This window comes from Balaenoptera borealis (assembly GCF_965194805.1).
Source record: "Balaenoptera borealis genome assembly, chromosome: 6".
Lineage (NCBI taxonomy): Eukaryota > Metazoa > Chordata > Mammalia > Artiodactyla > Balaenopteridae > Balaenoptera > Balaenoptera borealis.
This window is the reverse complement of record NC_138863.1, coordinates 34,486,758-34,502,531: the sequence shown is the minus strand read 5'-3', so window position 1 is coordinate 34,502,531 and position 15,774 is coordinate 34,486,758. Positions and strand designations below refer to the sequence as shown.

Below are 15,774 nucleotides of genomic sequence, written 5' to 3'. Positions count from 1 at the left end.
CAAGGTACACTAGGAATGTTATTTTAAAAAGACAGAAGGTTTTGCTTCTGTTTTTCCCTCAGTTGTAGGTTTGCCCCCAGGGATTAGTCCTCATACTTGGGGTGCATCAGAATCACCTGAGAAGCATATTATTGACAGATACTGAGCCTTGCCTCTGAAACTCAGCAGGTTTAGAGTGGGGTCCGGCCACCTAAATTTCTAATAAGCTTCCAGAGTGATTGCTAAGGCAACACCATGGTTTCACCACTGACAGGATGAGTTTGAGGCACGGAGAGCGTGCAGGAGAGCTCTCATTTGAATTTGAAAACATGTATTTCAGAGGAATAATGATGACCCTGTTGTTTTCCTTTTGTCCAGAGGAGATGGGAAAGGAATATAAGTATTTGAAGAATATGTTTCATATATATCAGGTGAGATTCAGAGCTCCTTGGTGGATTATGAGAGAAAGAGAAGCAAGGCTCATTCCTGGTTGATGACGTTGAAATGAATCTAGAGCTCTTGCCCAGAAAATCATTTCCTGAAATTCCCAGCCTCCTTGAACCTAAGTGGCCCTCAAGGAGAAGAGGGAACCTGCGGACTGTGATGGCACCCATGCAGGACATGTCAGTCACCCAGACCCTAAAGGAGCCCGTTGAAAAATATGTTTGTCATTACAAAAGTAATACCTGCTCATTGTTTTTTAAAAAATGGAAATTCAAAAACCAACAACAGGGACTTCCCTGGTGGCACAGTGGTTAAGAATCTGCCTGTCAGTGCAGGGGACACGGGTTCGATCCCTGGTCCGGGAAGATCCCACATGTCGCGGAGCAACTAAGCCCATGCGTCACAACTACTGAGCCTGCGCTCTAGAGCCCGTGAGCCACAACCACTGAGCCCGTGTGCCACAGTTACTGAAGCCCGCGCGCCTAGAGCCCGTGCTCCGCAACAAGAGAAGCCACCGCAATGAGAAGCCCGCGCACCACAACGAAGAGTAGACCCCGCTCGCCGCAACTAGAGAAAGCCTGCGCGCAGCAACGAAGACCCAACGCAGCCAAAAATAAAACTAATTAATTAAAACAACAACAACAACAACAACAGCAACAACAAAAAGAATGAACTATCACCACCCCAAGACAACCACTGTTGATATTTGTACTTTGTAACATCTTTGATCTTAGTAAAGTACTGGGTCAAAAAGAATAAACACTTGTAAGGCCTTTGATGCATTTGGCCAAATTGCCATCCAAAAGGACTGTGTCGCTCTGCACTAACTCTAGCAAGCAGAGCAGGGAGTACCTCAGAACATAGCCCATCCACTTAGCCAGCTAATTTGATGGAGCCCCAGGAAACCAGAATTAGGGCATGATTTCATCCTAGGGGGATGAAAGAGAGTGGGAGGGGGGAAGTGGACAGGGGAAGGGCTGGGCCAGCAAGCCCCCATCCTATGGTGACCAACTGGTCCTGGTTTGCCAGGGACTTTCTGGGTTTTAGCACTGACAGTCTGGAGTCCCAGGAAACAACTCAGTCCCAGGCAAACAATGACAGTTGATAAAAAAATTAACAACTTGGCATTTCCCTTGTTTCCCCCTGTGCTACTGATGAGTGATTCATGATTCAGAGAGAGCTGACACGAGCACCTGCAACATGCTCAACTGCCTGTCTTCAAAGGAAGCCCAGTTCCAACAGGGCAAACACTGTGCAGAGTTTTCTTTGATCTTCAGGGTTCTGCAGGCTCTTGGGTTACTGGGCTGGAATTGACTCCCATCAGTCACCATATGGGGCCCCCAGCAAGGGTCCCAGGTGAGGGAAGCCACAAAGGGCTCAGGGCTGAGCCTCAGGCCAGGGTGCAGCCTTTCAGGATGCTTTTCTTCATGGTACCTTTGTACCTCCACAGAACAGCATTTATGATGAAATGGAGGACAAGTGGTCAAAGAAGAAGGCAGAATGGGAGAAGGATGAGAAGTTGGAGTGGGAAAAGATCCTGTTACGGCAAAGTGAGTACAGGAATTTTAGACTTTTTGATGACAGATGCACCAACAAACTGGCATTAAGTTTGGTCTCAACTTGAGGAAGGCAGCCTTGAAGTCATGAAGGATGATGGGTGGGCTGCATGGCTGGACTCCTGAATGGAAGGTGCCTGGAGTCTTCAAGAAAGTGCAACAAGGATAGAGTCTTTTATGTAGTTTAGCCACCTGAGGGTCTAAACTGTACCATCCAGAACTCACTAGTTGCAAGTTTGGCAATCATGGGCTGGAACGAGTACGCTGTGTGTAAATGAAGAATTAGAAAATTCTCCTGGCTAGTAGTTCAGCTATGCAGCAGGTAAATTTTTTTATTAGCTAAGTTTCTCACCTGGCCTAATTTGCTTTGTCCTTTTCTTTTGTAAATGGGGAGTCTTTCATTTGTACCTAATACAGAATATCTATTAGGTCAAAAAAGTGAAACTAAGTTTTTAGATTTTATTTCTAGGACTCATCTTGCTGGGTGATTTAAATTATATATTTTGTTGGAAATTATTTTAAAAAATAGAATGGAATTTTATCTCATTGTGTTATTGGTAACCCATCAAATAATAAGTGACTACTTTTATTTTTCTATGGCATTTGTATCAGAATTCATCAGTTAATTTTTTTTATTCTTAGTGCAGGAAAAGAGGAAGAGCAACCATTTAAACCATGTAAGTAAACAGTTGAAAAGTTAAGAAATTAATAGTTTGAATTAAAAATATGTCTGCCATGATTCCTAAAAATATGATGGGTCCAATACTGTTAGCATGGACCTCTTTTTTGTAGATTTTCTAAATCTCTATTTTCCTAATTATCAAATGTATTCAGGAAAGTCTTTGACTTAGTAGTGCCCATTTTTTAAGGGTTCTGACATTTAAGTTAAATTTCACTAATATGGTTGTAGTATAAAGATCTGCCTTAAATTCTTTTGCCTTATTTTTTTGATCTTATTTTTTAACCAAAGTAATAAAAGTATAACAGGTAAGTTAATTTTTAGCACTGTCCATTGACTTCTTGTCATAGCAGGTGACAGCTTAGCTTCTTCGGTCCACCATGATGTTATTTCCCTCCCTGTGTTCCCTCAACATGTATCAGTTTTTATTAAATCAGAATCAATGTTTACATTACTACGACTCTGCAAATATTGTGCATTGCTGAGCCATATAGTTCTCTGACTGTGCCTCCTCCTTGTACACCCTTCATTCTTTTTCTTAAATATTAATGAAATTGGAGCACTTCTGCACTTCTCTAGGATAACCCAACCCCCCTTTTCCTAGCCAACGTGATCTCACACAGCCAAATGCAGTAAGTAGCTCCCTGCCCGGTCTCCCTGCTTTCACATTCTTCATTTTTTCTGTGGAATTAATTTCCTGACTATATTCACTTGCCTGTTTTCTAACAGCTATTTTTTTCCCCAAATGTTTTAACATTTGTCACATGCCTATCAAAAACATTTTCCGTCTACTAAGCCACATCTGTTCCATTTTTTTCTTGGAGACACTTTTCCCCAATCTTTTGTCTTCCTACTCCCATATAGACTAGTGTTCCCCTAGGCCTGCTCTATGCCTCTTTTCCTGGGATATCTGTGTGAAGTCATCTGGGATCTCACATAACTCTGCTCTCTTATGTTGGATCCCCTATGTCCTAGATTCTGTTTCCCTCTTGTCTTGTTATACTTCCTTGTTTTACTGGAGCACATTTTCCTGGGAAAAGGGCACATGGGCAGAAAGTTTATAGAGATCTAGCCTCTCTGAAACTCCTTCTATTTGATAAAGTATAGAATTCTCAGTTGAAACTAATTTTTGCCGTTCTAAAGACACTTCCCTCTCATCTTCTCATTTACACTGTTGCTCTTAAACCTGTTGACATTGTATGGTACATTGTACATTACCGATTTTAGTCATTTCCCCCCACCCCTTCCTTCTCAGGAACCTTTTAGTACCTTCCCTCTCCCTGGGATTTTGAAATTTCATAATTTGGTTTGGTATAGACCTTTTTTGTGTGTTTCTTTGATATTCTGTTTTTTTCTTCCAGGTTCCTATTATTCAGATGTTGGAAGTCTTAGACTTACCAGATGGCTAACTTTTTTCCCCTCCTGCTTTGCATTTTGTCTTTTTGTCCTGCTTCCTGGAGATTTCCTTGACTGTGCTCTAATCCTTCTATTGAATATATTGTTTTGTCTACCTTATTTTCAATTTATAGAGTTCTCTTATATCCTGTCATTCTTTTTTTCACTGATGCAATTTCAAGTTTTCATTTGCTCCTGAGTTTTTATCACTCCCATCAATTCCTTCTTCCTGTTTGGTTTTGTTTTTTTTTTAAAGCATCCTTATATTTTATTTTATTTATTTATTTTTTGGCTGCATTGGGTCTTGGTTTCTGCACGTGGGCTTTCTCTGGTTGCGGTGAGCTGGGCCTACTCTTTGTTGGGTGCGTGGGCTTCTCATTGCAGTGGCTTCTCTTGTTGCGGAGCACAGGCTCTAGGGCGTGTGGGCTTCAGTAGTTGTGGCTCATGGGCTCTAGAGCGCAGGCTCAGTAGTTGTGGCGCATGGGCTCAGTTGCTCTGTGGTATGTGGGATCTTTCTGGGCCAGGGCTCGAACCCGTGTCCCCTGCATTGGCAGGCGGATTCTTAACCACTGCGCCACCAGGGAAGTCCCATTCCTTCTTCCTGTTTTGATCTCTTACTTGTTGGGGGCTTCCCTCAAACGTGTGATGGTCCTTGGCTGTCTGTTAAGATCTAATTGGAAGCATCGCTTGGACAACTCGTTAACTGATGGGCCTCACTGCAAGGATTTGGGGACCACGCCTCTGAACTCTGAGCCTGCCTTGGGTTCTGTAAGACAAACTGGTTTTCTTGTTCCTGTCCTAGTCACTCTCTGTAGGTACCAAGGTTGTGCTTCCTCTGTTCTGCCATGTCAGTTACCACTCCTTTATCTAGTCTTTTCACCTTTCAAACATTAAAAATCATCTGCTGTTTATCCTGTCTTATGTATAGGTTTTTTAAAAAATGCCTTTAATTCTAATGAGATGATATCTGAAAGAAGGGGGAGAGGAAATAGATTTGTGGTCAGTCTACTCAAACTTAGATTTATTCTTTGAATATAGGTTCTGAGTTTGAAGTTTAATTCAATCTAATTAACGATATTAATTCAGACAATATTTTTGATTATACCTATAATTAGAATATTATACTTTTCTACTAAGGCCTGGAGTATGAATTCTATTCAAACCACTCACCCTACCATATTGTCCATTAATGTGCAACATAGATGGAGTATTACAGACGTTTCAGTTAAAGTCATTGATTCTTAATAAACGTATCCAAAACTTGTGAAAAGGGGGAAGAAAAAAGTGAACTTCAGCTTTATTCTCTTTTTTTTTTTTTTTTCATTTATATACTTTTATTTGGGAATGTTTAAATCAATACAGAGAAAACTAAATTTCAGAGACACTGAATATCATTAGTTTGGATATCATTACTTTATTATAAAAGAAACACGGAAATTATTTACAGGATGAAAGATTTCAGAACTTCAGTGGCAGCTTCACGTGATGCCATTGGGGGAACGGGCAGCTTCACATGATGCCATTTCAATAGTGACTTATTTTAGTCGACATATTTTCCAAGAATGTCACCATCTCTAAATAAGAAATAATCCTTGTCATCTAGAACTACTTTGGTGCCTCCATATTCTGGGAGAAGAACTTTATCTCCAACTTTCACACTAACTGGTTGAATCTCTCCACCCTTTCCTTTAGAGCCTGATCCAACAGCTACTACCATTGCTTGCAATACTTTTCCTTGCGATTTTTCTGGAAGCATAATGCCTCCTTTGGTTACAACTTCGGGTGCACTTCTTTCAACTAATACTCGGTCAAAGAGGGGAAGAAACTTTCTAAATGCCTGTCCTGCCATGACTCGGGTTGCCGCCCTTCGTACTCTCGCTCTCTCCAGCTTTATTCTTTTAATGGGTTAAAATCAGAGGCAGTAGGCACAATGGGAAGAGTCATTGGGTGGGGGCAGGATTTCAACAGGTACTTGACCTTTAATGATAAGCTTTGAGGGTTGTTACTTACTAGCCTCCTAGGTATGATTATTTTCTAGTCTTCACCATTAAACCTGAAGTCTACTAAGCAACCTTTCCCCTTAGAAAGATTGTAAAAGTCCATGTATTTTGTCCTTAGTGCTGAATGAAGATAAATACTCTTCTTCAGTGACCAATTGAAATAATACCTATGAACATTAAACTGTCAGTAGTGTTTTTTGCTACTTGTTTTTTTTTTTTTGTATTTGCATTTTATACCCTTATGTGTGTCAGTGCAGTTTATTGAGGTTGTGAGCCAGCAATGGTAAGGCTTTAATCATAAAGGACAGTTATCTTAAATTTTCAAGCAAGATGAGAGGAAAGTAATCTGCTGGCAGCTAACATATCTAGGCTTTGCTCAGAGGCTTCAATTCTGCCATCCTTTAGTGAACACTAGATGCTGGAAAGTTTGAATAGTTTCAGGAGTAGGCCTGTGGAAGTGTTTCTTTTGTAGGATCGAGCCAGTAGACTGTAAGTTGCTGATACATTAAATGAGCCCCCATAGGACTATAGACCACATCTAATTAAAAATTTTAAATGTTTTAGCAGTAATATTTCCAAAGACAAATCAATATACATTCATAATAGAAAAAAAAGTTTTTAATAGAGGAAAACAGGATAAATAGCACCCAGAGCTCTACCAACTAGTCTATATTTTGGTACATTTCCTTACTATTTTTATTCCCCTCATATATATAGATTTTTGGTCAGAATTGACTTTTATAACGTGTAGTGTATGTCATATTATACCCTAATAGTAGTGACCTTAAAAGATAACCTGCTTCGTTTAGAATCAAAGTATTTGAATGAGTGAATTTTCATTTTTCATGCTGTATCTGTTTTTTGAGATTCTAAAATTACACATTAACCAAATAGCTATAGTTTTAGTTTAAAACATTTCTAGCTTGAAGGAGAAATTAGTCTTCCAAATAGTGATACTGTTTCAAATATGTTACATCTAGAACTTTTTGTTAATAAGGAATAAGTGGCTTTGCATAAAGCATCTGAAACAAGCAAAATGGTGTTTTATATATGCCATTTGGATATTTCTGATTATTGGATACTGGCAATTTTTATTTAAATGCTCTGTATTTTAAAAAGCATCAACTAGATTTTCTCCCTGCCTCACCTTTCATGTATTTGTGGAGGACATTGATGGGAGAGTGTGACAGCATGGTGAAAACTATTTTATATTAATAGGAGGAAGGAAGGCTCATCTGAATTAGTAAACAAACAAAAACCAAAACCAAAACCCAGCTTTAAAATTGTTTGTATTCTGTGGTATTAAAGACTGCTACTCTTCCTTCCAGTGGCTTTCAGTGATTGGGATTTGGTTATTGGCCTTACTTTAAGGAAGAGAGTTGTCCTAACATAGTTTAGGCCATTTTAGTATTTGACTATTGCCGTGTTCATGGGCTCTTCACAAATAAATGGATACTTCTAAAGTGTTTTAAAGATAGTTCATTCTCTAGAGGGTCTCAAAAAGTTCTTTGTCACCTATCCAACACCACTGTAGATAAATTCTCACGAATTTGTATCTTTAGTAAGATTTACCTCCAGTTGTAACTGATCTTAAATAATTTCTCAAACACTTGTTGAATCCTAATTTGTCCCAGATTCTGTGCTCAGTAGCTGGAGGTAGGAGAAGAATCTTCCTAACCTGGAGAAGCTTGTTTACTTAAGAGGGTGGTACTATGCAAGCAGCTGAGACCATGGAACAGTTGGTAAATTAGATGTGTGAGTGTGCAGAAAGTGAGAAGTTTTGTGGTGTGCCTGCTGGCAAAGGGATCCTAGAGGAAGATGGGGTCAAGCTTGCTGGGACAGGAGGAAGAAAAAGGCACTGCAGGCAGAGAGCAGCATGGGTGAGGCAGGAGTGTCAAATAACACGTAGAACAGAATTAGTACAATTTTGAAATGAATGGCAAGTATTCTCTGAGGTTCTCACTTGAGTAATGTAATGGCAGTCTTACTTAAACATGAAGTGAGAAGTTAAATTCTCAGAGTTGTTTTATCCGTTTTTTTTGGATGCGAGAGAATCTTTAAGCAGTACCTTTTTGTCCTCCAGATAAGGAAGTTGAGGCCCAGAGAGACTTACGGCCCCCAGCTTTTTAGCGATAGAGCAGCCCTGGCATGCCCAGCCTCTGATTCGCAAACGCTTGTCTCGTCTCACTGTCTCCTGAACGAGTACATTTGTTACTGGGGTGCATTGACTGCAGTGAAATGCTCCGGCATCGGTATTACAGAAAGCATGACGTTTTAGTGTAGTAAATGAATAGAAATAGGAAATCTCAGCTGCATTTCATTGCTTAAGGAAAAAACCCTGAAATCTTATTCTAAACTTTTTACATTATTATAAAGGTAATTTATAATAGGCGCTTGCCAGGTTTGATTATAGGTACTATATCAAGGCAGCATTTTATAACCCATTTCTCAAAGCTCGTCTGTGGAAGTCAGAGTATAGAGGTTTCCCATAGAGCTGCACATGATATCACACTCAGGCAGTTCATGGAGTGTAAGAAAACTCTTAATGCTTTATCGTTTGACATTTTAACCAAGGAAAAAAACACACTTTATAGGTTTAACTTACTGTGACATTTTCTTCTATTTCCCTTCCCCTTCAGGTATCTCCAGGGCAGCTTACTAAAAACTATAGCTCATGCTCAACAATATTTCTAGATGACAGCACAGTCAGCCAGCCTAATCTTAGAACCACAGTAAAAAGGTGAGTACAAGTAGGTTGCCAAGGGCTGAGTGACAGACCCCCTTATCGCTAAAAGCATCCTAGCCATACATAATTTCATTCATTTGAATTGTCCTTTTCAGTGATCAGGTTAAAAAACTGGTGTCAACTATAGATTGATTTCAAGGACCTAAATATGAATTTTCAGTTTCCATTTTAATCTTAGAGCGCATGATAGAAGGGAAAGCCAGTTAGCAAATAAGAAATCCCAGAAAAAGTATAAATCTTTATTTGACGCATTTCTGTTGTTAAGCCATTGTTGAACATAATGAGAAAGAGAGGTACTTTTTATTGGCTATTTCTAGAAAAAATTATTTCTTTATGAGTTGTAGTCCTCAAACAATGTATACTGCTTTGGAAGCTACTCTTAGAAGAAGGAACAGCTTGTCCCCTACTGGCACCAAAGCGAATCTGCATTTAAATTTAATTGGATTTTGTCAGATTTATCCCACTGTGCATTTTTTTTTTTCCTGCACTATTTCTGTATGAAATTTTACTTCTCCTTCCTGTCCCCCAAAGAGGGGGAGAATATATCAAACCAGTCTTAAGAAATACACACTCAAGCTTAATTTCTTTGTAGATGAAATTTGTTCAACTGAGGTTTTAACTTAATAGACACATTTAATTTTTGTTTATATATATAAATATATCTCCAACACACTGTATCAATCACAGCAGAGAACAATAAAAGAGGTGAGGTTTCGGAAACGTGGCTGTGGTCAGGCTTATACTTAAGGAGACACGAACAGTGTCATGATGATGGAAACTATTCTTTAATTTCTGGGAGCACCTCATAGTCCACAATTGGAGATGCACTTTCAAAACACCCTAATGATGAACCTTTCAAGCTTATTTAAGAGAGAAAAACCAAACGGGATGCAGAGCTTCTTGCCTCCTCCCTCGCGGTTGTCCACGAAACATTAACATCTCCTTAGGATATGAATGTTGATTTTCCAGAACACAGTTTGGGAAATGCTATTTGAAAATATTAATGTCCTTATCCTTAATTTTATTTGTTGTCTTAATTTTATAAGCTAATTATATTTTTAATTGGTTTTTAATGTGCCAGCTTTTTTTTTAGCTCTTTAAATTATCAGTAACTTCTACTTTAATTAAAGACAGCAAGTTCACAGTCATAATAATGTAACTTTCCTCTCTTGCTTACAATAATAGTTGCAGTCAAATCATGTTTCAGCAAAAACTGAGCCCCATCTCTAAAGTCCTGAGTTTGGGCACTTATCACATCATCACTGAATGTTTTTATTCAGCCAAGACACTGAATCTGTGGGTACAAAAACCACTCTACTTTGGCTAGAGTCGCAGCTTCTTTTGAATTCAAAAGAGTCTGATGTCCAGTATATAATTCAAAAGTACTTTGAAGGTTAACCTTGCTCAGGGACTTGCCTGGTGGTGTAGTGGTTAAGAATCTGCCTGCCAACGCAGGGGACACAGGTTCGAGCCCTGGTCTGGGAAGATCCCACATGCCGCAGAGCAATTAAACCCGTGCGCCACAACTACTGAGCCTGTGCCGTAGAGCCCGCGAGCCACAACTCCTGAGCCCGTGTGCCACAACTACTGAAGCCCACGCACCTAGAGCCCGTGCTGTGCAACAAGAGAAGCCACCACAGTGAGAAGGCCGCGCACCACGACAAAGAGCAGCCCCCGCTCTTGGCAACTAGAGAAAGCCCGCGCGCAGTAACAAAGACCCCATGCAGCCAAAAATAAGTAAAATTAAATAAAATTTAAAAAAGAAAAAAAAAAGATTAACCTTGCTCAGACAAGTAGGTTTCATCCTTTTTTTTCCCGACCTAGTCTAATTTTTGGAAGTACAGTAAATTTTAATTTGCTCTCATGAAGTTTTAAAAATGATCATTCATCACATTCATTATTGGTGAAATAAAGGTTTACTGAGAAAATTAATAGGGCCAATTGGCTTTTAGGAATGATTTTGAAAATGTTTATCATGGGGTTAGTTTTCAGTGGGGTAGTTGTTCTCAGTGGGGTAGGTGAGCCTTATTAGAATCACTTATGCAACTTTTCAAGATATATGTTTCTGGATGCACAAAGTCCACCCGCCTGCCCCCGCCTCCAAGACACAGTGTCTGTGTGTCTGTCTGTCTGTCTCTCACCCATGCACACACACCTTTTGACAAGATGGGGAATGATGTGAAGCATGATTATATGGACAAAAGCATCCCGAGTGATTCTCCGATCTTAACCCTAACTCATTCATCCCTAAACTTTGCTGCACGCTGCAGTCATCTGGGGATCTTTAAAAACAGTCCTGATGCCCAAGTCATACCCAGTGCCGGTTAAATCAGAACATCTTGAAGCAGAAGCCAGGCAGTTTTTAAAGCTTCTCAGATGATCCCAGTGTGCAGCTGAGCTTGGGAGCCACTATTTGGTTAGAGGGCAGGAGAAAGAGAACTGCTTCTGATAATTAGTGGGACCTTAGGTAAGTCAGTTTTAAGCCTTGGTTCCCTTCTCTGTAAAATGGGTTGTTTAATTAAATGTCATCTACGGTTCAGTGGTCCTTTCCATCATAAAACTTCTAATGCTGTGACTTTAAAATCAATTTGAAGATGAAACTTTGAAGCACTATAGAAGTATCCATCTTTGATGCTAACGGTGTTACAGGCCTTTATACAAGTGCTAAGATTCTATAGACCTATTATAAAATTCAGATTTGCCTTCCCTCAATTATTTTGAGTTTCATTTTAGACACTGAGAACAAAGGGGAGCATATAACTTAACCAGAGAACCCCTTTGTTGCCTAATATACAACAGCTGTGAATAACTTAGGAATATAGTAACTTAAAAAAGACTACCTAAGGACTTGTATCTATCTGTTCGTTAATACTTTATTTAAAATAATTTGGAAATACCTGTCATTAATAGTATACTGTGTAGTATTATGCTGTATTATTAGCACTGCTTATTTCAGGATAGCTAGACCTATCATCAGTTTTGTGGCTATAAAATTTTGCTATTAAATTTTCTAATAATTATGTAAAAGTGATTTTAAATCATTTTGGTATAGAGCACTTTTATTATTTACTTTTAGGGAAATAATGGAAAACGGATGGGTAGGTGGATAGCGAACTAAATCAACTGAAATGCAGGGGCTGACAAAAAAACCACACACACACACACACACACACCCACACACAAACTACTATATGGCTTAAATTTAAGCATGTGTATAGATAGATATAACTTGTACAGGACAGAAGGTTTTGTGGGTAGAAGGACAAATGACAGGGGAAATATGTAATAATTTATATATTATAATAATCAACCAAAACATGCCTTCTAACAGCATATCTAGCATTTTGGGTCTCCTAATTTTGCTAAAAGCTGAAGAACCTAAAACAAGGGGGAAAGCACCCATGTGGTACTGTTCTGAATTCGAGGATTTCGGGGCCACTGGGCCTCTGGAAGGTCTTCCCTCCTTGCTAACCCCTTTTTAAAAATGTCTTCAGGCCTGATATGATAAAAATCAGTTATTACAATGTATTTTTTTTCCTCCACAGTATGACCTTAGCAATATATTACCACATAAAGAACAGGTGAGCTCTTTTAAAACCTATCTTGTTATTCCAGCTAATTAATTTACAAGGTATCAAGTTTAGTGTTAGGTAATAACTATAGATGTTACTGGCATAAGCTTTTATTATTCGAGTGCTTTTATTACAATATAGAAGTGAATCATTTATTTTTATCTTAGGACCCTTAATTCTTAGGTTACTGAGCATCCCAAAGAGTATTTGTTTATATGGGTTATACTGATAATTTACTGTATTAGAAATTGAAATTGAGAATTTAAAAAATTAAATCCATTGTATGTTAAAACAGGGTTTGCCTTAGCACTATTGAAATTTTGAGCTAGATAATGCTTTGTTGTGGGGTGTCGTCCTGTGTGTTATAGGATATATAGCAGCACCCTTGGCCTCTACTCACTAGATGCCAGTAGCACCTTCTTCCCTCCACATTACGACAACCAAAACTGTCTCCAACCATGGCCAGAAGTCCCCTGGGGGACGAAATCACCCCTGATTGGGAACCCCAGTGTTTAACATAAGTCATTTTTTTTTTAATGAAAAATAACTACTTTCCACAACAAAAAATATTGACAGAAAAGTATCTCCTTAATAGAAGGCAGCTGATTCTCATATCTATTCTGTCTTCAGTCATTTGTTTTGAAGAAACAATATGAAGAAGATCCAGCTGCTTGCAGATATATAGTTGGAAAAAGATGTATTTTTAAAGCCTTCAGATAATTTGGTATATTCTTTGATACTGTACCAAAAGTCTGCATGTGCTAGTTTCTGAAATTAGTTAAAATGGAATTCTAAATCATATCAATGAACTTGTAATAAATACTATGTTAAATTAATACCCATTGATCTGTCATGCATACTGAGTAGATCTTTTTACCTGTACCTGACTTTATAATATTATACATTGGTCATTTGGAAAGTATTGGTTCACATTTCTTTAGACAGTGTCAAAAACTCACTTTTGTTAGTATCACCACCAGTCTTACCAGAAAAGTCTTTTAAGTGTTGAGAAGTTGTCAAGTTCACAATAGAAGGGAGAAGTTTTCCAAAAATCCTGATATTTTTAGCTTGATGGCTTGAATTTTATCATTGGCAACAAATAACTTTAGAGTTATTTTCCTTGAAGTGACAGGCTCACTTTGTTCATTTTTGAAAGAATGACTGTGTCAGTTGTACATTCAAATAACGATGGTGTTCGATGAAAAAAGTGTTTCAAATAAAGATGGTGTTCTATGAAAAAAATGACTTACCGCCAAGTCACAAGTGCTTTTCCTTAACACAGCCATATTTCGGTATGTAAAAGTGCTTAATGCATACTTTCCACTTATTCAGAATATTAAAAAGAAGGACCAAGGTTTAAGAACACTATTAATTTTTACTCTGTTATCAAGGATGTTCTGAAAGCAGATTTTTAACTGCAAGTGGCAGTGAATAATTGAATGACTTCTAATTCAGTTTGGTACCACTGCCTTGATTCATGCTCAGAAACCAGCAGTTTTACCCACTTTTGCTTTTATACATCCATAGCAAATGTCACACAATGTGAAGGGCAGGTAGTGTCTTAGTATTCTTATAAAAGCAGTTTTGACCTCTTGGGCCTCCTGAAGGAGGGGATAGGGGAGAATCCCAGAGGCCTGCAGACCACATTTAGAGAACCGCTGTTCAAATGAGCGCAGTGTATTAGTGTGGTGAAATTTTAAATTAAAAAGCCTGGTTTCTTTTAAAATAAAAAGACAATTACATTTTTAACTCAAACTATTTAAAAGAGACAAGAAGAAATACACAATAAGAATATAAAGAACTAAAGAGAAAAAAACGGGAAAAAACCATGAATCTCATATTCACATTGATTGAAGTGAGAAGAATTTATTGCCCACCACCACTGCTTTATAAAATGTTCTTGCATATTCCAGTGTGAGGTTAGAGGAGTGAAAATATATTGGTTTACTAGCATTGCCTGTTAGGGAGGGTCAGTGCTTATAGAGGCAACTCTGGCTGGTTGTTGTAGAAAAGATTTCACGGAACTTGATGTGCTGAGTAAAAAGAGGTCAGGAAACCTTTCTAAGGGTGGAATCCAGGAGAAGAATTTATAAAACTGTTTGCTTTGTTGAAGGTTAAGCTTCCTCTACCCCTCTCTCTACTCCTAGCAGATATTTTACTAAGATAGTAACTCCTGAATTAATTTTTTAAATGCACATTCTTATTTTATAGAGATGCAGATAGATCCTTGGATATTTTTGATGAGAGATTACATCCACTCACAGTAAGTGTCAGTTTTATTGAAGTGGTATTTTTCTCTTATACAGTTGTGTTTATTTCATGCTGATTTGCTTTGAAATTAATTACTAGAAGAAAATTACTTCCTCCAGCTCGAAGTCAAATTCATCTTCCTTTAAGTCTTCTTCCCCACGCCATGTTGTGTCTAGTCATTTTCCCAAAGGCGTGTTGTATAAGGGGTTGATGGATATGAACCGAGTTGCACTTTGTATGAATAGTGAGCAGGTAAGTAAACATACCCAAGTAACAGAAAATGTATCTTTTTAAAGGATGATTTTCCATAGCATCAAACAATATAAATATTTGTAAATAAACCTAATATGATAAGGCCTCTAAGAAGAAAATTAGAAAACTGTTTAAATTTTAAACGAATTAAAATGACAAAGTTTTAAAATTCACTTCTTCGGGTGCTCTGTAGCCACACGTGGCTGGCGACTGCTGTACAGGACAGCACATCCTTAGAGCCTTATGGTTACAGGACACTGGAAATGTGTTTTCAAAGTTGATTACAGAAAAGTATGACATATGGTGATCAGCAAGACTTTTGAGTCTAAAAATATTGGGTTGGCCAAAAAGTTTGTTTGGTTAGTGAATATATTGTTCAATAAAATGCTTGGTGAAAATGAAAACTGTGTCGTTTATTTTTACTTAAAACCAAATGAACTTTTTGGCCAACCCAATAGTTTACATTTGGTTAGAATTCTGTGGGGAGGAACGTGGAAATACATAAATTTTCTGCGGTTGTGCCTGTATTTTTCTTTAATGAATGGTGGTGAGAACTGGATCACTGTGGTATTTTAGGATCCCATTGTTTATATTTAAAAGACTACAAGACATGTCACCCAACCAAAATTATTTCAAGGGGCACGTGTGCCCAAGTGTGAAGACTGCTATCTTAAGGGTACTTTTAAGTATTTTTCTTCCATGGATACATAAATTGCATTTTTTCTCCTTTCAGCGAGAAAAGCTTCCAGAGGAATACTTCGAGCATGATCCTGGACACAAATGCATTTACAGATTTGTTCATACTCTTTGTAGTGCCGCACAGCTAACTGCTGAAAGTGCAGTAGTAACTTTGGTAAGATATTTTTTCTTTCATAAAGCATCTGTAGAAATTTCTGTCTTG

At 38.2% G+C, this 15,774-nt stretch overlaps 1 protein-coding gene and 1 pseudogene across 3 annotated transcripts in view; one reads left to right on the top strand and one right to left on the bottom strand.

Annotated features, from left to right (window-relative positions):
- The window catches only part of FLACC1 (flagellum associated containing coiled-coil domains 1), a 93,363-nt gene that overhangs the window by 17,371 nt on the left and 60,218 nt on the right, over positions 1-15,774 (top strand). The window contains exons 8-14 of one of the 2 annotated variants that reach the window (XM_082397374.1): positions 358-410; positions 1,874-1,973; positions 2,622-2,656; positions 8,693-8,793; positions 12,345-12,380; positions 14,583-14,634; positions 15,607-15,726. In XM_082397374.1, the coding sequence (XP_082253500.1) occupies positions 358-410; positions 1,874-1,973; positions 2,622-2,656; positions 8,693-8,793; positions 12,345-12,380; positions 14,583-14,634; positions 15,607-15,726 (497 nt within the window). The remainder of the gene's footprint in view (positions 1-357; positions 411-1,873; positions 1,974-2,621; positions 2,657-8,692; positions 8,794-12,344; positions 12,381-14,582; positions 14,635-15,606; positions 15,727-15,774) is intronic. The other variant, XM_082397375.1, reaches the window with a different exon arrangement.
- Positions 3,635-6,711, bottom strand: LOC309631238 (10 kDa heat shock protein, mitochondrial pseudogene; annotated as a pseudogene). The gene has a single exon. The product of its transcript is annotated as a 10 kDa heat shock protein, mitochondrial pseudogene (transcript).